Below are 26,287 nucleotides of genomic sequence, written 5' to 3'. Positions count from 1 at the left end.
GTGCGGGGAACTAACATTCATGACTTCAATTTTTCCCTTTGATAGAGGGAATACGAGCGTGCTAAGATTAGAGAGCCATACTCCTCCATATACCATATTCGAATGGTGATTTCCCTAATTTAATCAAGAAATGCACTAACCTACTTCTAATTTTTCTTAAATGAGATGTAAGTCTAAATGTCATGTTTCGCACATAAGGGTAAAGGATATACATATAGAGGAAATAACATGCCAAATGGTAAAGATCCTAAAAAGTAAAAAATATGCATGAAATGAAGTGATTGTCACACAAACATGATCTAACGTGTGGACAGTCCTTAAGGGTCTAGCATTGGACTAACCCATGTCTGTAAGTTCTTACTATCGTTGGACAAGTGACAAATCGAAAAAAAAGGTCAGAACTAGCATTGGACTAGTGTGGCGACGTAATCAGGAAAAAGGGTCACAACTAGCGTTGGACTAGAGTGGTGATGTCATGCGTTTATTATAATTAAATAAATCATATAAACATAATAAAAGTAAGTAAACACATAAATCACATATAACACATAGCACATAAGCATGATGTCTAGATGCAAAAAATCCTAAGAAAGCGAGTAAACACATAAACACACAAGCATGCAAGCACACAAACAAATAAAAGCAAATAGAGACCTAACTATTATATTTGGGGGCTTTAACTACAATCTAAGAGGGGGAAAATAAAATAATAAAATAACTGCCTAACTATTATATATTCTATTTAAATACATGTCTTGAACCCCCTAACTATTACAATTTGGCATTTAAATGCCCTTCAAATAAACAAAATTAAATTAAAATAAATATACAAAATTAAAAACAAATAAAGTGAATAAATAAATAAATAAATAAAAATATTCAAAATCATGCAATTACACACATAAAATCACATAGGAGCACATAGGAAGATTTAAAATAAAAAAAAAGAAGATACCTCCCTTGAAGTAGTAGCTAATGGGGAATTGGATTTGCCATATTTAACTCTAAAATTAACAAAAATCATCAAGGTACCAATTTAATTAACAAATAAATCATAAAAATGGAAATAAGCATGAAATCAATCAATTGAAACATTCAAATAGAATATAAGTCATAATTAAAGAGAAAAAACAACTTATATTTAAGAAATCAAATCTATTAGGGACCTAATTGTAAAAATTTATAAAGTTTTAAAGGTTAAATTATAATTATCATAAAGATTAGGGATTAAAATTGAAGAAAAATAAAGCTCAAGGACCTATTTGAAATTAAATTAGGGACGTAATTAAAAAAAGTTAAAGGTTTTTAGGGCCATAGAACAATTAATGAAAAGTACAAGGATCATTCTGCAAAAACGTTTTCTGGTTTCTTGATGAAGTAGGCCACTGGGCCATTTTCTGACTTCTCCTTGGGCCAAGAGCGCTTGGCCCGATCGGAAGTCCAAGAAAAATGAAGCGGGTTAGCCGACTTTTTGACCCAAAATAAACCAACAAAACGGATGGACTTTAGCCTCCAACCCAGGGCGAAAACCCAAATAAATAAATTAAAGCCTATTTGAAAACCCAACCAAATCAAACCACAAGCCAAATCACTTAACTATTTCACCAAAACCCAATGAGATAATAAATCCACTAAAACAAATTAAGGTTTAATTATACCTCAAATCACAGCAATAACATGCTTAGAAATGCACTTGAATATGGAAAAGAGAATGAAAACTCAATAGGGACGTGAATGGTTCAATTACAGAAGATTTTGGGCCATAATGAAATTATATAAAACTTGAGGGCCTAAAGTGCAATTGTTCAGATTATTCATTCATCTGGGTCGAAGCTCTCTTTCTTTTGCAGCTTTTCTTGGTTCATTCATGCGTGACAACATATCTACTGCTTTTGACAAAATTTCTGGCTCAAATACACACAACATCTCAACTTCCAAGTGGGTTTATAGTCTCCTCAGTGGTACCAGAAGTTACCGATTTTTGGTATTACTGTGAGTTTAAGGTTAGAAATTATTCTTGTCACTTTTGAAAAAAAAGAAGTAGTATTATTATTAAGGCAAAACTTCTCAATCACCCACAAACTATTAAGAAGTTCAACTTTTGATCATTCAATTGTTGATTGGATAGTTTTAGCTCTCCAACTAATTAAAATGTATACTTATAGTCCTTCCGTTAATTTGAATCATTATGTTTAACAGAAATAACCCCATATGAGAGAGGCACAGGGGATAAACGAGGGGTCTTTTCATCTACATATGATATGTGTTGTGAAACCTTCTTAGACAATGCTGTTGTTGCTTTATGTCTTCCTCGAGAACTAATCGAAAAATAGACACCATCACCTCTAACCTTGCCAAAATTGCCTTTCTCTCTCACAGACACCAAAATATAATTCACACCCTAAAATTCTTAAAAGATTAAAGTAAAACAATAAAGGAACCCTTTACTCTCTAATGAACTCACAGGTTCCTGCCAACTTTAAACTAGCCAAAGTTCCTCTCCACTAGAAAAGGTTCATCAGTTTGTCATTTTTTACTAAGATTTTCTTTTGGATTCTAGGGGCAGCGCGGGTTTAGGCAACTCTTGCACTTTAGCAAGTCCTTTTTCCTCTTGTCTTTTTTTTTTTTTTTTTAAATTTTTTTTTCTAGTTTTTCTTTATTGACTTTTCCTTTTTCGATTTTGGATGGAATTTAAGAGGTTAAAGTTGAGATTTGGAGGGCTTTCAGTGGTTGGTTTTAGGACAAAGGTTGAAAAGATGAAGATGGGGCCATGGATTTTTATGACTGAAGTTTAAGGGAAGGTGCAAAATGGAAGTTGAGGTCACTGGTTCAGGTGATTAAGACTTTGATGATGAAGTTGATGATTCTTAATGATAAGGAAAATATACTAGAATTGAATTTGTAGTAAAGAATCAACAGACAAAAAGCCCCTCGCTCATCCTTGTGCCTCATTAATGGTGCTATTTCTATTAAACATATCGATTTAAATTGATGAAAGGGCTCTAAGCATGCATTTTAATTAGTTGGAGGGTTGAATCTGTCTAGTTAATAATTGAAGGATCAAAAGTTAAATTTCGTCATAGTTTGAGGGCTACTAGTGAAAATCAATCCTCCACCATTAACAACAAAAAAAAAGTTCATTTACTCTGTCTAAATTCTAGCACTCTAAAAGCCGAGAGAGAGAAAGAGAGATAGAACCTCAAACAAAAAAAAAAAAAAGAAAAAGAGTTTGTCTATTATGTAGCTTTAGCAGTTCACTGGGGTTTCCATGTATCCTAATCCACTAGCGTATATATAGCTCACGGTGAACTGGGGAAGGAAACTACGACAAGAGCTTCCGAAGATTTCTAATGTTCCCTATTACCCAAAACAAATATGCTATGGCTGCCACTTTCGCTCATGATCATCACAATCAACCAATGCAAATGAACTCTTTTTTTCTAAATTATTTTCTCAATGGCTATGGCTAATTTATTTCCTTTTTTTTCATTATTTATTTAATTTCTTCAGTCTTGACTCGGATAGAACATTGGCCAGGAAAGTAGCATTTGGGTGTTTGGATTGTAAATTATTTGAGATAGAACAATAGTACTCAAAGGAAATTCTAAACAAATACTCCCTCCATCCCAATATTAGAGTCACTTATTGAGAATTCAACTTTTTGTGCAAAAACAATAATCATTATGTCTAGATGAGGCATCATTGATGAATTTACTTATGTATCCTTTAGATTCAAAATATTTTCTTGTTAAATGTGCACTGAAATTTTAAAAAGTTGCTTTTTTAAATGACAAGATTAGAAAGCAAATGTTAAATTTGAAATGATGACTCTTGTTTTGGAATATCAATAAAGTGAAAACATGACATTATCAATAGAACAAAGGGAATAAAGTTTTGTGAGAAATTTTTGTGTTCAGCGAGAGTGTTTGGATTGAAGATTATTTCACTTTATTTACACCTTATTTACACACATTGACTTGCTTGCATCATTAACACATTTTCCAATTACTTTTTTATCTCACATACATCATATCAAAAAAAGTACTACAGTAAAAATATCTCAAATAATTTACAATCCAAACACACAAACCGTCCAATCTTCCATTGGATGATGACGTGGACCCCCAATCCACCGTCCACGTGTCCGCCCCCTATCCACCGTCCACGTGTCCAACAATGCCTCCGGGCACTGTTCGCTACTCTATCCAATAGCACTGTGCATCCTGGTGGGCCTGAGCTCTCTCGAGCGGCCAGTGGGACATGTGGACAGTGGATAGGGGTCCACGTCATTATCCAATGGAAGATTGGACGGTTGAGATTTACTCAACTCAATACAATGAACGGCTATAAGACGCTCGTTCTTGGATTGCCCTTTCTCTCTCCTCCCCAGATCAAATCCGGACCGTCCATCCTCCGGATGGAGGACATGTGGACACTCTATCCACCGTCCACGTGGCGCCCCAAAGCGTCTTTGTAATAATGATTATTGTTTCTGCATAAAAAGTTGAATTCTCAAGAAATGACTCTAATATTGGGATGGAGGGAGTATTTGTTTAGAATTTCCTTTGAGTATAATGTCTGGGAGGACTCTTCGAATTTTTCTAACTGCAGATTTGGGATTTGAGTCCTGCACCTGGCAATTGAAAGTGGGATGTGTGTGTGTGTGTGGGGGGGGGGGTAAGAGGGTGAAAAATAAAAAGTATAATACTCATTATATTACTCAAAAAATATAGCTGCGAAAAATAGGCTCATGTAATATCCAAAGGTTTTGAAATCAAGAAGAATGGGCACATATTGTGTTTGGATATCAAAAATTCAAGAAAAAAAATTTTAGATTTTGTTTTGCTTATATCATACACACAATTTTCAATCATCTTTTTATCTTACATAAATCACATCACAAAAAGTGTTACAATAATTATTTCAAATAACCTCTATCGAAACAAACTCAATTATTTTTGACTGCATATAAAATGAATAATAACAACACAAACGTAACAAATCCAATTGGCCACTACGATTACACAATCAATTCAATATCCAGTTCTTGAAGTACTGAAACAAAGAGGAACTAAGAAAAATTTGCTTAGTTAACGAAGGCACACTGTTTCCTGATTTCACCATTCTTGCCAGTAAGAACTCCAATGCGACCCATATTCACCATTGAAACCCCAAAATCATCAAAGAAGCTCTTGGATCCAGCATGGCTTAGATGTTGTTGGACGTAGGTTTTTGTTTCAGTGTCATCCAAAAGAGCTGCGTCAGATTGAAAAAGCCCTCTTCTTTGACTTACTGTAGTATAATAATCAATATCAAATTTTTTTGGAGTGCGGTCCATCTGAAGAATTGTAGTAACATCCCCTGGCTTGCATTGTCGCTTTAGCTTAGAAAGGTACTTAGGGTCCAAGCTTGGATCAGTGTCACCTTTGCCTGTGAAATTGAACAAACGTGGGTTGACGCCAATGCAATGAGATATCCCAATCGTGTGCCCTCCTGAAAAAAGAAAGAAATGAAGTTAGAAAAAGTTCTCTACCATGATATTTTTAAGGGGAATATCCTATGTCATTAGTTTCTACAGCATAATGTAATTTTTTTTTAGAAAAATTTTTATGCTAAAAATTTCTCGACAATGGCATATGGAGGCCAAAAAGGTAGTTGAGAGATGCCTTTAAAAATTTTTTCGGAACAGTTTTGAGAAAAAATGCAACCTAAATCTTGCCTTTTAGATTTTTAAGCTTTCCTGGCTCCTCATCTTCAGTGGCGGGGCTAGAAAAAATTTTCAGTGGGGGCAAAAGTAACACTAAAATTTTTTTCTACTCTTTTGTTAGTTTTTTCAGTAAAAAAATATTCACCAACAAGTTAAAATGAAAAAGATTTTTTGAACTTATTTCAAATGAAATTTTGTGACTCACATATTCTTTTAGAATATTAGTTCATGAACTAATTTAAAAGATCACGTAATTCTTTCACTTATTTCATAAAAAAAACTTTGGAAGCACATTTAAAATAATATTAAAATTTTATGCATATTATAAGAATTTAAGGAGAGCAGTGGGGGCTTGTGCCCCCAGTGCCCCCACCTTAAATCCGCCAGTGCTCATCTTTGCTAGGAATAGAGGCATAAAAATCCACACTACTTGGGAAATCAAACCATGTGCACGTCAGATTAAATATAGAGGCTAGATGTGTTAAAAAGAACCATTTTTAGATAGAATTAGAATGTTTAATCTTGAAAAAGGATTCGAAAGTTTTAGGTTTAAAAGTAACAAGGGCATAATTCAAAACATGATCGATGATCATCATGTCCGTTATTGAGAGGTACCTGATAGAACTACAAGGTCTTTGACACTCAAACCCACAGATTGAAATGATGCTTTCAATTGAGTTATGTTCATGAAAGGTGCAGGCAGCTTGTTCAAGGCCTCTGAAGCTTTAGAGACTGTTCCATCTCTTCGGCCTAACTCGACTTGCCATGATGGTCCCTTAATCTGCAAGAAAACTGCCACCTTTAGTGCACTTGTTTTACAAGTTTATACTTCCTCAAAGTTTAAAATTTGGAAGAGTTTCAAAATATTCACCAAAGTAACAGCATCACGGGCAACTAATGCCACGATATCTGCACAAGAAACAACACCAGGACATATTTTCTCTACTGCTGATTTCACTGCATCAATAACTTGGTACCCTGTAAGCAATTGATTTGGGATTGCTGCTTTCTCAGCTTGATTTTTGGAGGTAGAGTTTAATAGGACCGAACCATCACATCCCTGCAAATAAAATTAACTCGTTAGACAACAAAAATTTTTTTTTTCGAAATAAGGAATTCAGAAGAAACCACATCATTGTCCATTCAAGAGTATAATGTTATGTATTTGTTGTATATGGAAGTAGTATACACAAAGGTGATGAACTTTTCATGTTTAGTAAAAGGCAGTACTATATTTTGTATTTTGCGTGAGATTAATTTGCATTGACAATCATTTCTATCCATATCCACAAAAGGACTAGTGGCCAGCTTGTTAAAATGAAACTAGTGTAGCATATATATAGTGAGACTACAAAATTGAACCCTTAAATCCTCTCTCGAACTACATCGCCTTTTCTTTTTTCCTTTAGGCTCTGATGGGTAACAAGGTCAACTCCTTAATCTAGACCTAGGCATAAAACATATCAGCCCCATTAACCAACAATTATCTTAATCAGGCTTTAAGCATAAAACATAACATCCTCCATTAGCCATGTAATCGCGACGAAGAAACCTAAACGTACTAATTCTATGCTAAGAAGTCTCCAACAACGACAACCTTATTCAACCCCTATAATATGTAGAACAAGCTACATGTGTGGTTTTAGTACATAGCCATTAGATGTGATTAATCCTATGTGCAGCATAAGAAAAATAGGAAAGGTTGATCTGTGATCTTACCCGAACAAAACAATCGTGGAAATGCATTCTCAATAATGGAGGAGCAAGACTTGGTGTTCGAGAAATGAATTTTGCTGTTACGTCTTTGACAATGAACTCCAAGAAGGGACATGTCTTTTCGTAAAGATTGACATCTAAGCCTTTTCCATTCGAGAGGTTTAAAACACATAGAACGCATAACAGTTGAAGAAAGATAAGAGAAAGAGACTTGGACAATGCCATTGTTTTTGCTACGAACCAAAGTATTTCTTTCTATTGTAAATCTCTGAAGAACAAAGCAGATTGCCACCCTTTAAATAGTTAGAGCCATTTGAATGTTTCAATGCAAAAAACACATAGCTGGGATGATGAGATTAATTATTGGGTTCAGTAGTTAGTACAGCGTAAGGCAAATTTTTAAATGTTAATGTGGGCTATTTTTTTTTGCATTAGAATTGGTTGACTTTGAAGAATACAATTATTGTCAATGATGCCAGAAGTGAAAACAATTTCTGGGTTGTAGTGGCAGCATCGTGGAGAATGGACAGCTTTGATCGATAGAATTTAAGAAAGTGTGTTCTTTCTAGGGACATAATTTTGACTAATTAATTTCTGCTTTAATGAGGTAGTTTAAATTCTAATATAGACTAACCACACCTGTTGGTTTACATGATGAGCCTTATTATTTATCATTGCTTGTTGAAAATTGATAGTTTGACCTTAATAACATTTCGGTATCAATTGCGTAAACTCTGAACAGTGTGGCATATTTTATAAACAAGTTTGTCAGTTACAACTTGCTTTTAGACATTCCTTGTCAGAATCAATGATTAATTTGCAAAGTTTTTGTTTTATAATACCTGTTACAAGATGAGAAATTGAAAAAGCAAGACAAAGAGCTTGGTGTGACACTGAAAATCATACAGCTATAATTGTCAACGAAATGCTGGTGAGAAGGGGCATATGTCACCCTTTTATGTGTTTCCACATGGATAAAATATTGATCCTAGTCTCCATCTCTTTAAAGCAGTCTGTAAACTTTAACTCTCTGAAGCAAAATTAGAAGTAGATCAAGTTTGTCGTATTAGGAGTTAGGGCGGCCAAGTTAAAAGGGCAAGTCAACTATTGGCGAGTTAACTCTTTGGATCATTTCTTTGCATCTCGGATTTCGATCTAAGGGGGAAAACACAATAAACAAGTTAACAATTGAACAATAATATGTGCAAAATAATATTCATATGTATGTTTCAAGTATGAATATTATTGTGCTTAGTGCCTAGTTTTGATAAAGAAGACATTCTTTCTGGTTTAGGTCCGATTATAGAGAATGTGCATCTAGTTTTATTAGATCAACATTGTATTGATGTTAGATGAATTTCAAGAGAAACAAATAAGGTAGCGCATAATTTAGCTCACCACACTAAGACTGCTGCCAATCCTTTTAAATCTCTTTGGAATTTTCCTCTAAATTATATCAAATAATTCGTGTTAGACGATTTCCAACAATCTCATTAATAAAGTTTTGTTTGTCTTTCTTATTAAAAAAATTGTGCTTAGTGCCTAAATAATTGAGGGCTCAACGGAATTGCCTGAATTCACGTACCAGCTGCCATTTGTGTAGTTAAAATAGTCAATTTATCGGTGGAAGATTTTTTATTTTTTTTTATTAGTCACACTTGTGCATGTTCCTCCAACCAAAACTCAAAAGTTCCAGTGAAAACTAAAGCTGAGTTTCGTAGATACACTAATGTGAATTCTTCCCCAAGTTTCAACTGCAATATATTCTTAAGGGGAATACTTAGCTATTGGAATCTTAGACTGAGAAGGAAGAACTAACAAAGACAGCGAAGCCTCAGATAAAATATGTTCGAGCATGGAATCTTTTATGGTTTAACTCTATACATCGGAACTTGATGACATGCAAATCACACGTTACTATGATTTGAGAATTGAAATGAGATGATTAAGTTTGACTTGTATATTGTGTTTGTATGGCCAGAACGAGCAATAATTGAACATGCAATAATTTGAATAATTTACACTTGAGGGTTCTAATTTTTTTTTTTCATGATTTTGCACGTCAAACTTTTATGTTGATAATTTTGCACCCCAATATTATCAACTTGTCACAAATCATCATGGTGTGGATATTTAGTGAATTAAGACTAATCAATATACAAATACTTAATTTAGTGAATTCAACTCCAATGAGTGCACCCTTATATCGGCATCCTCTAATTAACACGAATGAATAGTTGGGGTGATTTAATTATGATAATTTGCCAATTGGTGAGTTTACTTGGCTCAAATTAGATTTAAAAGATAGATGAAATTTCTACGTTTCCTTTTTAAATTTTTTTGGAAAAAGATAAATAATAAAAAACTATTCATATTTACTTCATACAGTTTCCTGAAATTTCTAAGACATTCATTTGCTTTAGTTTCTCATTTTCTGTTTCATTTTTGACAACTTTTAGCTTGTTTGATTTTTCCAATTGCAGGTTTGGGAAGGATGCTGCAGACAATCTATTTCTTTTTTCCTTTGTTTTGTACTTTAAAGTGCTGGCGTGCATATCTCGTGGATCTCGAGGTTTACGCTGCAAGTTGCATTTTGGTTTCTCATGTCATGGTTGTCTTTCCATTCTTTCACAAAATCTGATTCTTAAAACCTATTGTACATTTGATATGCATGAAAGTGTATTTTTTTGGGGGCTAAATGTAGAAAATTCCTACGAATTATTACACCAATTGCACTTTAGACCCTAAAATATTTTAATAGGCATTTTATAAAATTGGTCAACTGAAAAAATAATGAAAAAATTAACTCCATCTATGTGATTAGTGAAACGATTAATTTAATTAGCAGCCATTACTAGTTTAAGTGGCAGAAGACCCTTTCGGTGGGAAAAAATTACCACTTTTAAGTAGACTTATACTTTTTATTTTGATAAGAAAAGTCTAATTGAAAACACATACAAATAAAATGTAGAGTCACTTTAAATGGCAATTAAGACAATTGGGAATCAAACGTGAGGATGGAAAAATGTGGGAAAAAAAATAAACGGACTAGTATTGCAATTTCTAAAATATGATCATGTTATTCTGTATATCGTAATGCTACAGCTTGATATGATAGGCAAAATTTTACTTGAAATCTTCACAAAAATTGAAATTCAGTGGAATCCAAAACTTTTGCATATGAATTTAGCACAATAATTGCAACAAAGGTTCAATACGAAAACCACCTAAATTAATACCCACATTTTAGTTTACAAAATATTGGATTTTTATAAGTTTCAATAAAACACCAAAATGCTTCACTGAGCTATATGCATATACAAAGAAACTGAAAATATAGCTTGCAATAAGAGGAATTAATAGGATTTTACTGCGGTTTTTTCTCTTCTACTTCTTTTGTTTCAATTGTCATTCAAAGTAACCTCCAATCTCTTTTGTGCATTTTCAATTTGATTTTTCATATATATATATATATATATATATATATATATATATATATTAATTATAAGTATTTTGAATTAGACTTTTCTTATGAAAGTTTTCCCTAGAATATTATCTTGTACATTTTAATTCTTATATAGTAAATCTGATTACAGTTTTTTAAAAAAATTTTGTATGTCACTAAATTTATGCTAAAGTATACAGCTTGGGATAATTAAACTGATAGAATTGTGTATGATACAGAGGTACACACACTCACAAACACACACTTGGAATTAGGTCTGTAACCTTGATTTTCCTTGCTTCGTCATATGTTGTATGCAATCTCATCAAAACATCTTAATTCTTTTCTTTGAGAGTAGAAAATTGCTGCTTTTTTCATGCTTGTCCTGGAGCTTTCGCTATATCTTCATAAGGAAATGTCATTTTGGTGTTCTAATAATTTTTGGCCCACTCTATCTTCAAATATTCCTTGTTCTTTTCGGATTAGAAGAATACGTTGCATGACATTGAAGAATCTTCATTCTAAAACACTCAGATTGAATAAATAAAAGAAAATCACTTTTGCATCTTCTTTTATTTTTTTTAACCATCTTTCCTTCTTTAGGTTGGCCTGTTCGAAAATGTAACAATCATAAGCTACAAACTTAAAAAGATAAGTAGAATTTGAACCCATCAACACAATTTATTTTTATTTTTACAAAATCTTCCAACATTTCCATTTGAGTTAGCTTTTACAAGAGCTCAAAATCACTTCTGGTCCAAAAATTATGCTCAAATAATGGATTACACATGCGAGTCTGATATACTTGTTCATGCATATGACTAGAAATACCTTGGATTAAGCGTGTGAAGGTTGAGCGGCATACGTGCGTGTGTATTAGGGTACTTATATTGGTGAATTTCTTTTAAATTGTTCATTGTCGTGGTGAAGATGGACACTCATCAGCTGAAGAAATAAAGATACAGAGGTGAGATGAACATGTCTAAGATGACACATAGATAGTAGTAACACATGGAGGCACCATTCCTATCATTCCCAAATCGTCGTTCTTCCAAGACAATGAAGATAGGTAGCAAGAATAATGTGTTTACTCAAGCAAAATTTCATCTTTTTTTTTTTCCCTTGTGGTAGAGTGATGGGATTTGAAAAACGGGTAGAGATAACGGAGATTTGAATTCAGGATTTTAAGAGTCCTAGGACCCAATTTTAGCCATTAAACTAAATCATTTTCTGCTGCAAAATTTCATCATTAAAGAATTAATATGACGAAAGTAGAGAAGGGCTTTGGTGTTTGATTACATGTATGTCTGATTATCACATATTTGATTTTCCAAAATAGCTAAGTGGCTAGCTCTCTTATTCAAGAGAAGAGAAGTGTTATAAAGATAACATTTATTGATTACAGTCCTAAGCATTATGGACTAGAGGTATATTTAGTCTAGTGTGTAGCTCTACAAAATCAAAATTATGTGCTTATTGTTGAGATACAGTCTTGTTTAAAGAATCTGTAGCATTGATCCAAGTACAGAAAGAAATTATCTCTGTTATGTCAATGGTAAGCTCTAGACGGGTCACCTTGGAGACCAGTTTCAAAACCTTAGACTCTATTTCGATTACTATTTTCTTGAAAAAAAATTTTACCTTTTTTTGTGAATATTTCTTTTATATATTTTTTACCTCACATATATCACGTGCTAAAATATGCTACAGCAATTTTCTCCAACAACTCTTGAAAAGTTACAACCTAAAAAACCTCTTAACTAGCTCCAATTTACAGTCTAAAAATGGTCAAGTACTAAAGCTTCAGAAACTGTTGAAGAGCTTGGCAGAGTAGAAGTTTCCAGGGAATCTTTACTAGCCCATTTCATATATGTGAGACTACAGCCCCCTCCCAAAATCTGGATTTCAAAGCTTTCATCACCGTTTCCATACTTGCACCATGATATATACCTGAAAAATCGAAAGATGAGGAGCTTCAATCTTTATGACTTTCACATCCATCCAAATGTAACAATGCATGCAAAATGTATGCAGGGCTGGAAAGCTGAAGAACAATTCACTTGAATGAGGATAATCCACGTTCTCCGACTTCATCCTTGCTAAAAATTTATTTATCTCCTGGTTATGGAAATCCGGGAATTGACAAAACATTCAAACTCACTATATATATAAAATAATAATAGTACTAATAATAACAAGAAGCAAAAAAAGTGGGTAAAGATTTATTTATTGATGACTACACCTTGACTTATTCATGTTGAAACATTATGGTACGTTTCGGCAGTAAAGATCTGGGGACAAAACAATGGGTATGGAGATATCAGTGATTATGGCATTGGAACATTTTTAGTGAAGAAAAATGGATCTAGTGGAGTGAAATAAGTATTTCATTTCTTTTACTAAATTTCCTCCTTGTAGTTTTTTTTAAAGAAATTACCTATTTTATTTCTGTTGTAATGACTATATATCACTATACTGTCAATGCATAAAAAATTAATTCTTTATATATATAATTAGATCAATCAAATTCTTTTGTACTATTTGTTTATAGACATTTAACTTCACAAGGGCTAAGATATCAACTTTGTCTATTCTTTTTTTTTTTTCTCTCTCTCCAAAAGGAAAAGATAATATTGGACTAAAACTCCTTTACAAAAATGTCCACACAATATTAGATTCCACCTGCTTTCATGGACTTGCTCCTTCTGTTAATTGAAGCAGAAGCATCATCCAACTTTTATTGATGTCTGTTAAGCTTCTAGCTTACCCAAATTTTTGCTGTGTTTGTTTTGTATTTTTGTAAGGAGTGCAAAACAGGCTTGTGAAGATCGTGCAACTTGCGTTTCATGTTGTGATTATTCTATACTTGCGACAGGCCAAGGTCTTAACAATTACCATCACTCAAAGCTTATTATGATTTTCATAAAGATCTCAAGGAACTTTAGGGTCCAAGTATTAATTGATTTTTCTTTCTCCATTTCTGTTGTCAAAGCAATAATGCAGGAATGAGCTTCGACCTCCTTCATCAAATATAGCCAAAATCTTAAGGTGACAACTATGATTTTGGTTTGAATGGTCAGTAAGGGCGATAGAATAGGTCTGAATGCAGTAAGGGCGATAGAATCGGATTCTCACGCCACTGGGAATAGATCGGGGAGTTCGTACCTATGCTATCCGAGATGGACACTTCCGTACCGTACTAGGTTGAATGGTCGGTTTAGGGTTTGTATGGGTTTTATTCTCTCGTAATGAATAATGGATTTCTCTCTGTGGACTTACGTTCAATGATGAAATCGAATCACATTAAATCTTGTGGATCGTTTAGTTTCATGCTTGTAGCTTCATTATCATGAAATTATTGTGTACTTGATATTTTAATAATGATTTATCCGCATCTGAATCCCAATGAAAAGTTTTATACTAAGGATCTACTTGTTTTTTTTTTGGAAGGAAAATATTTTCCAGAAAATGTTTTCCAAATTTTCTATTGATTGGTTGAGTTGTTGCTTGGGAAAATTTTTTCCTATTGAAAACATTTTAGACCAGATGGTGTAAAATGACTTCCCATATAAATGAACAAAAGTTGTTTTCCATGTCCGACTGATAAGACCGTCCATTCAAGCTCCCTCCACTAGCCTTAAGATTTAGAACAAAACTCATCACCTGTGCAATAGTCCACTAAAGATTTGTCGCCTCCATCTCCTCCTCTTCCACTCCCATTTCTCCTTTCTTTGCTGTTTTTTCTCTCTATTTTTCTTTGTCCCTGTCTTTCTTTCTCTCAGATACACAGACAATGCACGCATATGGGAAGATCTAGATTTGAAATTGAAAGGGGCTGTACGGAGATCGTGAAGGATGCTAGAGAAAGTTTTGATGTATGAAAGAAAAGAAGTTAATTTTGTGCTAATATACTGTAAATTTGAGGTAAGTTTATTCAATGGATTTTGACTATAAAGCATAACTATTGCTGAAACTTAACTTCTTGAGGTCTTGGTAATGGTGGTGGGATGGTGGTTTTTAGGTAAGAGTCGAGTTTTGGTGCTGAATAGTGAACTAGACGATATCTTGACTGCATCCATAAGAATAAGTTTTGTCTTGAGACTATTTTGACAAATTACCCAAACATTGGAAAAATATGAAGAAAGTAATTATTTTCCCAGATAAAATTTTCCATGAAAGACATTTTGCATTAAAAATCTTTTACATTGAATCAAACGGACCTTAATATTGACCTTTTTTTTTGGCTTCTCGATGAAAAGGTTGTATATTCACGCAACAACACACGTGCCAATTTCGTGCTAATTAAAGCCCATCACTATTATTGATAATAATTTAACTTAAAGAGCTCAAGAATTTTTATTTGGGTTCGATTAAGCTATTTAGCAAGTCAAATAGTTGTTTTGAGCAAATAATAAAACTTAATTGATCAGCAATGAAAGTTTGTACTAGGCGTGTCAATTGGGTTTTTTGAGTCAAGTTTTAGTAAGACCAAACTCGGTTGACAAATTAAGGGGTGTTTGGAACCAAGTTTTTGAGCAAATTTGTTTGCTACTAGTTTTTATACAACTTTTGCTACAAGAACTCAAAAAACTTCCAGAAGCGGTGCCCTAGACAGCGTCGGGGAGGGGGATTTTTCCACGCACCAGATTGCGGGAAGGGGGAGGAGAGGAGAAGGCTGAAAATTGCAAAAAAAAAAAAAAAAATTGACTGGCTTATGGAGGAGGTGCGCCTTGACTGCCGGGCGAGGGAAGAGGGAGGGGGAAGGGCAAAGGGGAGGAGAAGGGGAAAGGGAGGAGAGGGGTGGCGGAACGTGGCATGGAGGAGGTGCTGGTGAAGGAGCCGATGGTGGTGCTGGAGTTGGAGGAGGTGTAGGTAGTGGTGGTGGTGCTGGTGGTGGCGTTGGAGGAGGTGCTGGTGGAGGAGCAGGTGGTGGTGCAGGAGGTGGGGCTGGTGGTGGAGTTGGAGGTGGGGCTGGTGGTGGAGTAGGAGGAGGGGCTGGTGGAGGCGTTGGTGGTGGTGCCGGAGGTGGAGCAGGTGGAGGCGTAGGAGGAGGGGCTGGAGGAGGCCTTGGCGGAGGTATTGGAGTGGGCTGATGGGAGGCTGCGTTGCTGCATTGCGTTGTTGCTGCGTTTGCGTTGCTACTGGGATGAAGAAGAAGAAGATAGGAAAGAAAAGAAAAAGGAAAGAAAGAAAAAGAAAGAGAAAGAAAAAAAGAAAGAAAAAAAAAAGAAAGAAAAAAAATTTTTCCACCTTACAAAAACTTCTACAAAATTTTTTCAAAAACTTCTACAGTGCACTACAGTAAAGTTTTAGACAAACTCCCAAAAAACTCAGATTCCAAACAAGCCCTATATGAATTTTTAGAATTTGGATTCATATTAAAAGTTTCAAACTCAACCCACACTATTATATGAGATTCGGACCCGAATCAGGTTTGACCCAAACTCATAATTAAATACATAATTATATATATTTTATAATTATGAGTTAATACAAATTTATATATAAATTATTAGCATTTTATGTTGTAATATGCATAATTATAAATTATAGATATATTGATATTTTTTTTACATATATAAATATACTCATATATGGGCCGACCTCCAATTAGGTTTGAATCTAATATAACCCAATAGTTTGGGACTGATATTTAAGTCCAAATTCTGTCAAACCCAATTAAAACTTAGGTTTAATGACCTTTTTTTGGGCCAAACGCACCGAGTTGGTGCTAAATTGGCTCCATTGATAGTCCTAGTTTGTACACATGGCAGTCGCCTCTCATCCACCAGCTACTTACAATGTAATTCAATCCCATCATTATTAACTTAAGCTTCAACCTATGAATAATGATGGGGAAATGTACATGAATGACATATAATATGTTGCACACTTCCTGTTTAATTAGATTAACTTTTGAAATATGAAAAGAGCCGTGGTATATTGTGGGAGATTTCAATCTTATTCTGTCTGCGAATGAGAAAAGGGGTGGCCAGCCTTTCCAGCCATCTCAGGGATTGGAGCTATCCCATTTCATGGATGAGGCTGGTGTGTTTGATGCAGGCTTTTCTGGGTCCAGTTTCACTTGGTGTAATAATAGATCTGGGCGAGCAAGAATCTGGAAGCGTCTAGATCGGGTATTAATTAACATGGCCTGCTTAAATGCTTCGGCCTTGTTGACTGTTTCCCACTTGGTCCGGGAGCCTTCCGATCATGCCCCGCTCCTCATATCTTTCTCTACCCGGTTGGACAATAAATCTCGCACCTTTAGATTTCTCAATATGTGGACATCTAACGCAAGCCTGCTGGATGTGATTAAGGTGGCTTGGCAAGTCGAAGATAGTGGCTTGCCTTTTTATCGAGTATGGACCAAATTGCGGAGGGTCTCCCGAGCCATTCAACTTTGGAACAAGGAGACGTTTGGTGATGTGTTTCTCGCCGTGAGGAGGGCTGAGGCAGCGGTGGCTCATGCCGAGCTTCAGCTGCAATCAGATAGCTCGAATGACAACGTTGTCGAATTGCAACGGGTAAGAGTTGAGTTGAGGAGGGTATTAGCTCTTGAGGAGCAATTTTGGCAACAAAAGGCCAGGGTTAAGTGGCTTCAATAGGGGGATAAAAATTCAAAGTTCTTTCACTCGGTGGTGAAGCAGCGGAGATATCATGCAGCTATTCACAAGATTCGAGATTCGCATGGCACTTGGCTTACAGATGATGACTCCATCGGACTGGAAGCAGTGAGGTATTTTGAAGAGTTGTTCTCGGAGGATTCTAGTTTGGATCCCCGATTGATCCATGTTATTCCCAACTTGAGCTCCGAAATTGATAATATTTGTCTAGAAGAGGCCCCGTCACTAGACGAGGTTAAGAGTGTGATCTTTTCTATGGATGGTGATAGTACAGCAGGACCGGATGGTTTCACAGGAAAATTCTTTACTTTTGCCTGGGAGGTGATAGGTCTTGATGTCTACCAAGTGATTCTAAGTTTCTTTTGTGGAGTAGAACTTTCTTGATTTATTACGGCCACCTCAATTGTTCTTATTCCAAAGGTCCTGAATCCTCACTCTTTCTCTCAATATCGTCCTATTAGTGTATGTAACTTTTTGAATAAAGTTATTTCTCGAGTTTTGGGATCACGGTTAACTCCGATTCTGCCCGTATTATCTCTCTTCAGCAAAGTGGGTTTGTGCCGGGTCGAAGTATGTCCGATAATTATCTCCTAGTTCAGGAGTTGATATTAGACGTCGGGAAGAAATGCAGGGGTCAGAATGTGGTGCTTAAACTTGACATGGCCAAGGCATATGACAGGATGTCCTGGGTGTTTGTTCTTAAGGTATTGCGTCAATTTGGATTTGGGAAAAGATTTATTGATATGGTGTGGCGATTGCTATCAAACGTCTGGTTTTCGGTGATTGCTAATGGTGTTTCACATGGTTTTTTTAAATCCTTCCGAGGACTTCGGCAGGGAGATCCTCTATCACCGGCACTTTTTATCATTGGAGCTGAGGTTTTGTCTAGAGGATTGAATTTGCTTTACTTGCAATCAAAATTTGTGGGATATAAAGTGCTGGACACTGCCCTCCTGTTTCTCACTTGGCTTTTGCAGATGACGTTATAGTGTTTGCCAATGGATCAGCTTCTTCGCTAAGGAAAATTATGTGGGTGATAGAATTGTATCAATGTGCATTTGGCCAATTGGTGAATACTAGTAAGAGTGATTTTTTTATTCATCCCAACGTGTCACTGGTTCGAAAAAACGTCATTGAACGGATTACTAATTTTTCTAAAAGAGAATTTCCGGTCCGTTATTTGGGTTCTCCGTTGTTTACTGGTCGGTGCAAGGGAGTGTATTTTGCGGACTTGTGCCAGCAAATTGTTGCTAAGGTGCTCTCTTGGAAGAACCACTTTTTATCATCTGGTGGTAAGATCATTTTGATCAAGCACGTGCTGTCGAGCATTCCCCTTCACCTGTTAGCGTCAGCAATACTCCTAAAAAGCTCCTTCCGCACGATTGAACGAGTCTGTGCTAATTTCTTGTGGGGAACGACTAAAGACTCAAATAAGTTTCACTGGATTAGGTGGAGAGATTTATGCTATCTTCCAGATGAGGGTGGTGTTGGATTACGGTCGATTTATGACACTTATCGGGCCTTTTCATGCAAACTGTGGTGGAACTTTAGGAATGGTATCTCGTTATGGGCTTTATTCTTGCGGGCCAAATACTGTCACTTTTCTCATCCTTGTCAAGTGTCCATGGTCTCTACTAGTTCTGCAATGTGGCGTCGCATGTTGGATATTAGGGGATTTGCTGAGCTATTCATAACGTGGAGACCTTATAATGGCAATTGTCATTTCTGGTATGATAACTGGACGGGCTCAGGTGCTTTTTACCTTAGAGTGGAGATGCAGGAACATTTGTCCTTTCAAATTTTTGTAACTGATGGTGCATGGAATAGGCGATTGTTGGCTCAAGTTTTACCATCTGATATAGTCCAGGCTGTGATGAAGGTGCCAGTCCCTTATTCTTCGTCGGTGGGTAGAATGGTTTGTACGGCTTCGTCGTCTAGACGTTTCTCAGTATCCTCGGCCTTCCAAGAGTTGAGGGAGGCCAAGCCATCCTCTTTCATGTATAGGTAGGTTTGGCATCCGCACCTCCCTCAAAAAATTTCCTTTTTTATGATGCGGTTGTTGCGAGGACGGTTACCATTGGATGATATTTTAACTAAGCTTTTTCTTCACTTACCATCCAAATGTTTTTGCTGTGTGGAGTCTAGTGTTGAAACCTTATAGCATGTGTTCATGGATGGTAAGGTAGCAAGGGCAATTTGGAACTTTTTCGGATCTCTCTCTGTGGTATTACATTTGGTCGTGACCACTTAAGAGTGTATTTGGCGAATTGGTGGTACAAACCTACTAAGTCTGAGAGGTTAAAGTTTGTCTTTCGACTCTTGCCCATTTTTGTGTGTTGGAATTTGTGGAAGGCAAGGAATTCAGCAGTGTTTGAAGGAATTACCAAGGATGCCCGATCTATCTATGGAGCAGCTTTTCAAAACTTGAAGGATGCCTACTGGTTGCAATTTGGTGAATTTAATCAGGTCACGACTTGGCCTCAGTTCTTGGGATTGGTGGAGCAGCGAGTAGAAGTGTTTAGGATTCGTCTGGTTCATTGGCAATCTCCAGTCTTGGGAACGTTTAAGCTAAATATAGATGGGTGTTCTAAAGGAAATCCGGGTCTGAGTGGTGGAGGGGGGATCCTTAGGGATCTTTCGGGATTCTTTATCTTTGCCTTCTTAGGATGCTTTGGCTATGGGACTAGCTTGCAAGCTGAAGCTAAAGCGTTATTACTTGGGTTGCAATTGTGTGTCCAGAGAACGATGGTAAGGCAGCTGGTTGTTGAATCGGATTCAAGGTTGTTAATACAGATTCTGACGAATAATTCCTAATGCCCGTAGTCAATTAGCGGTGAGGTCGAGCAGTGCTTCACACTTTCTAAGGGGAGTATACAATTCAACCATTGTTACCGACAAGCGAATAAGGTGGTAGACATTCTGGCCAATATCAGGTGTACCCTGTCTGAGTCGATCTGTCTCTATGAACATCTAAGTAGCCTTCCAAGGATAGCCAGGGGCGAATATCGGTTGGATAAATTGGCTTACCCATCTATTTGAAGACGTCGCATTAAGTAAGTTTCTTATTTTCGGCTTGTATGGATGAGGTCAGGTTTATGCCCCCCTCAGGAACTGATTTAAAGTAATAAAATTGGGGTTGGCATCCCAACCCTAGCTCTGGGGATTGCCCAAAAAAAAAAAAAAAGAAATCTGAAAAGAAAAAAAAATTAAATTGATAATTCACTTGAGCCCGAAGATCGATCCTATTGCATGACTCATTAAGTTTTAAGCCTGGCAATGAAGTTTTGAAGTTCACTTTCCCAGCAATTCCTTGGTCTTGCCAAAATGCCTCATGTTTTAATTGTCTCTCCATAACACTATCAAACTCCCTAAAGTGTAACGAAAACAGTAGGCATTTTACAAATTTTGCTGACTGTTTTCCACCCTTACAAGCACACACTTCCAAAGATATTCCCTAAAACACTTGATTCTTCTAGAAATCTTAAAAAGTCGCGATAATATTTTGTAGAACAGGCTTCTTGGAATCTTGTAGGCAATACAGTGAAGAAAGAGGAGAACGATGAACAAGCGAAACACCATGACAAGAGGACGAAAAAGAAATATGCATAACGCTTTGCACTAGCTTATAGGCATAATAGACTTACTTGTTTGCATCAAGCAAATATGATTGGGCCTCAAAATAAGAGTTTAGTAGTTGTCACCTTAAGATTTTGGTTGTGATCAAATATGATTTGTTGCATCATGCAAGTATGATTGGTATTGAAGTAGGAATTTTCTTTTCTTTTTTTTTTTGATAAGAAAGAAGATTATTATTAACTAAATTATTGAGAATTGTCTAGCAAAATCTAGTGATGCAGGAATGGCTATGCCAAGATGACACTAATAGTTAACACATATCCTATATATATATATATATATATATATATACATATATATATAGATGACACTAATAATTAACACATATCCTATATATATATATACATATATATATAGATGACACTAATAGTTAACACATATCCTATATATATATATATATACTAGGGAGGGACAACCAGCGGGACGCGCGGTCGCGCGGGAATTTGGTGCTTGTGATTCAAGATAATTAATAATTATTGCTTAATATTTTGTAGTATAGGAACTGAATTATGATGATTTTATCATGTGATTTTAATAGAAAAGTCATAAGTTACATAGTGAGTCAATAAAATAATGTGCAATGAAACATCCTTATCGTTATACTATATACTATGTAAGAATCCGTTATGATCAAAGGTTATGTTTGAATTTCAACCACAAAGATAAGGGTAGTTTGAAAATATAAGAATGCTTGAAGTGCAATTGAAAATTATCCAAAAGTCTCTTCTAAAACTTATCCAAGATGATAAAACATTTTAAAGTATCAATTGGAACCCTCATCTTTCGAATCTATATATGTTCGTGAAAGATCCCTTAAGTAATGCTTCTGATTTTTCCCTCGACTTAAGCTCAACCTGAATTATCAAGTCAAATTTATCCATCAATCACTTTGCGTCCAATCTAATCTAAAATAATTATATTTTAGACTAACTATTTATATAATTTGGTAGGCATAATATGACTTAATCACATATTTCTTACAGAGATAATAATGCCCAAAAATGATAGATAGATAAGAAACTTAAGTGATATTTTTCAAAGTTTTGTAGAAACTATTCAGATTTGGTGTTTTTTGCTAAGGGTATTTCTTTATAATCTCATAAATAAGTTCAAATCTGCATAATTGTTAAAAATCTGAATTGAAACTATCTTGATTATAAAAAATTGGTGCAAATAATATTTCTAAATTTGAAATTGTAGAAAATGGTAACTAAAATCAGAAAAAATTTCTCATATGAATTCAAATTGCAAATTATAGGTAGAAATTGCTTAATGATATTTTCCAATGTTTACTTGTATGAGTATCCAATATAGCAACTCTACTTAATTGACTCATTTGAATTATGGATAATAGTTGCTTCAATCAAATCAAGAAACATTATTTATCATTGTACAACATACAATTATGAGTAAATGAATTAATACAATGCAATCAAAATGGTGCTATAGCTAAAGCATTTAAACTCATCAAGTTCCACTACAAATTCTTTTATATAGCATAAAAAGCAAATATTTTTGTATTTGAAACTATATAAACAGTAGAATACAAGAACGAGATCATAACATGGAAAGCAAATAGAGTGCAAATGACATCTTAGTACTATGTAGCATGATTAATTTTCGTTTTTAATTTCATTGAAGTACAAAATTCTAAGTTAATAAATTTTACAATCATAAAATTCTCAATTAAAATAAACACAAGCTGAATTCCAAATCATATTACATGAAAAAATAACTAGTTGAACCATACTATATCCATAATATAAAATGCCATAATAATTCTGTTCAACCATCAAAAAAATTGTCAAGCAAACTGTTGGTAGAATTACCAGGCCTCGACTTCATCCCTTCTTGCTATGCTTACTGCAACACCTACACCCATAAGTCTATTGCCTCAAACCCTCAAGTTTCAATCGCTTTCATCGATTTTTCATACCTTAGTTTCAACAATATTAATTAGTGTCTTCAAGCAATCTGAGACCTTAGAAGAAGATGTCAAGATTAGGGTTTCTTCATAGTAACTGCCGGATCATACCCTTTTCTTTTTTCTTTTTTTTTTCCACTTGGGAATTTGGATTCCTAGCTACTCGGTAGCAGCAAGACATCAGGAATTTTGGAAATTCAGACTCCTTTCTTTCGAGAACTGTCAAAATATATCATGCTTCTACATGGTTTAGTTTGAGTGATATATAATATGTGATAGTATGTGTAGGTGGTGAATCATGACATACAAGAAAAATTTTTTTTTTGGTAAAATAAAGGTGCATTAAAACAAAGTCAAAGTCTATAGAGTAATAGTGAAAGTACAGTCATCCGTGTGTTGATGACACCTTTTTAAGTCTTGCAAAAATAAGGGAAGGACAAAATCAGGATAGGATTAAAAAAAGGTAGAGTCTTCATTGCTGCTTCTTCCCCAGTTCACTAGCATGTCTGCACATTTGTTTGCTTCATAGTAGTTATGGTAAAAACATAATTGCTGGAATGTAGTCAACAGATCCCTAGAGTCAAGAACAATAGGAGAAAATTAATGAGAGATAAAGTTATTTGACTTAAATAAAGAGATAATACCTTGGTCGAGAAGGAGAAGATGATAAAATTGCTTTTTGATTATTTTAGAAAGTGACAACATTATCTCAAATGGTGCTTTGACCAGAGACAGAAACTCCAGGATCTACTAAGGAAAACAATACAATTAGTCAGTTTTTGGAATTAGAAGTATCAAAAAGCAAAGTATATGGGATTCTTGAATAAAACAATCATCAGAAAAAAAAACTAGAAGAAGACAAACTCAAAAAACTCACCTCAATTTAAAGAAAAAGCTACGCCTTCCACCAAATATTTAATGGCCATAATAAAACCAAAGGGGTGAAACCAAAAAAGAATAAAGGGTATCGGCAAAACATGTGGGCATAAATATTGTAACATCCCGAATATTAGGAGGTTGTTTGTGAAGAAAATATTAAAGTATATTTCTTCGGGTTTGATTTAAAACCTTATTTTGTTTTAAAAGACTAGAAACCCTAATGTTTTAATCAAAAACCCTAGTTTACTTGTGACTAAACGGTTTCTTAAATCTCTCATATTTTACTAGAGATCCTAATGTTAATTATTGAACTTGTAAATTCCTCACGTTTCCTTACAAAATTCCTTTTATTTGAAAATTATTATTTATTAAGGCCCTACTACCCAATTGTTCAACAATAAGTGCAGATGAACCTGGAAATAGGGTTTTACACTTCGGTTTCAAGATTTGAGCAAAATTAGGGTTTTCGCGATTTTTGGCCGGATGAATTTTCGGTACAGAGTAAGGACCAAATTTGGTGATTAAAAGTGACTTTTAAGTGAGAAATAATATGTGAGTAGTAGCCATGAGATAAGGTTAGTGAATGGAAAGTAAAAACCCTAGTACGGGTGTTTTTAAGAAAAACGGCGCGAACCGACGGGTACCGCGCATTACCGATTGAACGCACCGCTTGACCACCATTTTTGCTTACCAAACAAATTTATTGAACTTGAACAAAATATCTTCCCCCTCATGATTATAGCTTGACCGAAATTGTGGCTCAAATACAAGGCAAGAAAGAGAAAAATTTTGTGGACAAGAATAGGCCAAGTGTTGGCCAAAAATTGTGGACACAATTACCCTTAACCTCTTACTTCCATATAAGACAAACCAAGCCTCATCTTCCTCCATATTTCTGCATAAGAACCGAGAGAGAGAGAGGGGGGGAACAACAAGAAGAAAAAAAAACTCCTTCATTTCATCTTCAATCCAACAACTTAGGGAGAAATCAAACAAAATAAACCGATTAAACTTGTTCTTGAGTGACTAGCTAGTGAGTTGTGGTGTGATTCTTGAAGGGGAGAGCTTGTGCTACTCTTGGTGACTTTTATTCAAGGTAAGAGAGTTTATCTCTCCAAGTTTTACTTCTAATCTTGTTATATTAAGCCTAGTAACTTGATTTTATGGTGAGATTATGGATGATGAGCATGTTTTAGTAGTTTTCCCCAATTTATTTGATGAACTAGGGTTCCTGATTTTCTGCTCAAGTTGATGTATGATGCATGAATGTTGCAATTAAAGTTATATAAGGTTGTTTAGTGGTGATTGGAACCAGAAATTTGAGGAAACTACACTTAGAGCTAAAAATTCCAGATTTCTGGAAAATTTCCCAAGCATTCTGTCCGAAATTGTATCTGTATGTTAGAGGCCGAATTGGCCTTTGGTCAAAGAAGGAAAGTTGTAGAGAATGGTGTTTTATAGGTGCCTAAAAAATTTCAGCTCAATCGGAGCAACGCAGAACGTGAAAAGTCCAAAATACCCCTACTGCTTTAAGAATTTCCCAGTAGTCCGTTTCTTCAGTTCAGTCCAGTTTATCACGATTTTTGACCAGGATCCATTCTGATTTAGCTCTGGACCAAAACATGAAAGTTGTAGTGCTCTGAAGTAGCTTTAAAATACCTCTAAGAACACCTGATTCGGACTTGTGTACACTGAGTTATGTCCATTACAGTGTTCTGCATTTAAACAGCCGGTGAATTGATTTCTGGTTGGGTAATTGGAGAATTTGACCAATTTACATTAGAAACTGGACTAAGTGACCTTCATGAACATTGTAGCTCTGTGTCTTAGCTTCGAAAAGGCATAGGTTACGCCTCAATCCGATAAGCGTAGCCTCGGATATGTTATTTCCGCATTTGTACGTCAAATCTGTTTTGTGCCACATTGAACTTCTGTACTTGCTACTGTTGTGAATCTTATTATTATGATATTGTGAGCCTATGGAACGGCTCTTGACATGAATGGCTGAGATGTATAATGTTGGGTTGTGTTTGAGAAAAACAATGAAGCCTAAAAAGCTGGAAAATTAGGTAAACACAAAGGGCATGCTGCCCAAATTTACGCTCGAAGACTAGAGAACTACTTGCAACTTGAGTAAGGGTTAAGAGTGATTACTGCTTGAACCATCTAGGGTACTTGAGTATTCTTGTTCCGAGGTATATAAGGAAGGACTTGGCCGAGTTTGTACCCTTGAGAAATGAAATAATGACTATTTGGAATATGTTTCTCTTGTACTTTCGACTCGCAAGACAATTTCAAGTATAAATGTTACAAAGTTTTATAGTTTAAAAAGCGAGCAAGTGTTTCACGACTAC

The 26,287-nt window shown here is 35.2% G+C and overlaps 2 protein-coding genes across 2 annotated transcripts; one reads left to right on the top strand and one right to left on the bottom strand.

The window, feature by feature from the left end:
* Positions 1–5,037: 5,037 nt before the first annotated feature.
* Positions 5,038–7,687, bottom strand: LOC113688989 (peroxidase 27-like). Its single transcript, XM_027206817.2, has 4 exons — positions 7,427–7,687; positions 6,579–6,767; positions 6,323–6,488; positions 5,038–5,493 (listed from the first exon to the last, which is right to left on the bottom strand). The coding sequence occupies exons 1-4, from the start codon at positions 7,646–7,648 to the stop codon at positions 5,087–5,089; spliced, it is 984 nt and encodes a 327-aa protein (XP_027062618.1). The 5' UTR covers positions 7,649–7,687; the 3' UTR covers positions 5,038–5,086.
* Positions 7,688–14,864: 7,177 nt separating this feature from the next.
* Positions 14,865–20,308, top strand: LOC140007340 (uncharacterized). Its single transcript, XM_072050074.1, has 7 exons — positions 14,865–14,889; positions 15,705–15,944; positions 16,800–17,395; positions 17,519–17,815; positions 18,040–18,298; positions 18,472–19,498; positions 19,681–20,308. Exons 1-7 carry the CDS (start codon positions 14,865–14,867, stop codon positions 20,306–20,308), a joined length of 3,072 nt encoding a protein of 1,023 aa, XP_071906175.1.
* The last annotated feature ends 5,979 nt before the right edge of the window (positions 20,309–26,287 follow it).

The sequence above is a fragment of the Coffea arabica genome, chromosome 5c, assembly GCF_036785885.1.
Source record: "Coffea arabica cultivar ET-39 chromosome 5c, Coffea Arabica ET-39 HiFi, whole genome shotgun sequence".
Taxonomy (NCBI): domain Eukaryota; kingdom Viridiplantae; phylum Streptophyta; class Magnoliopsida; order Gentianales; family Rubiaceae; genus Coffea; species Coffea arabica.
The sequence above is the reverse complement of the archived record's forward strand: the minus strand, read 5'-3'. Positions and strand labels throughout refer to the sequence as shown.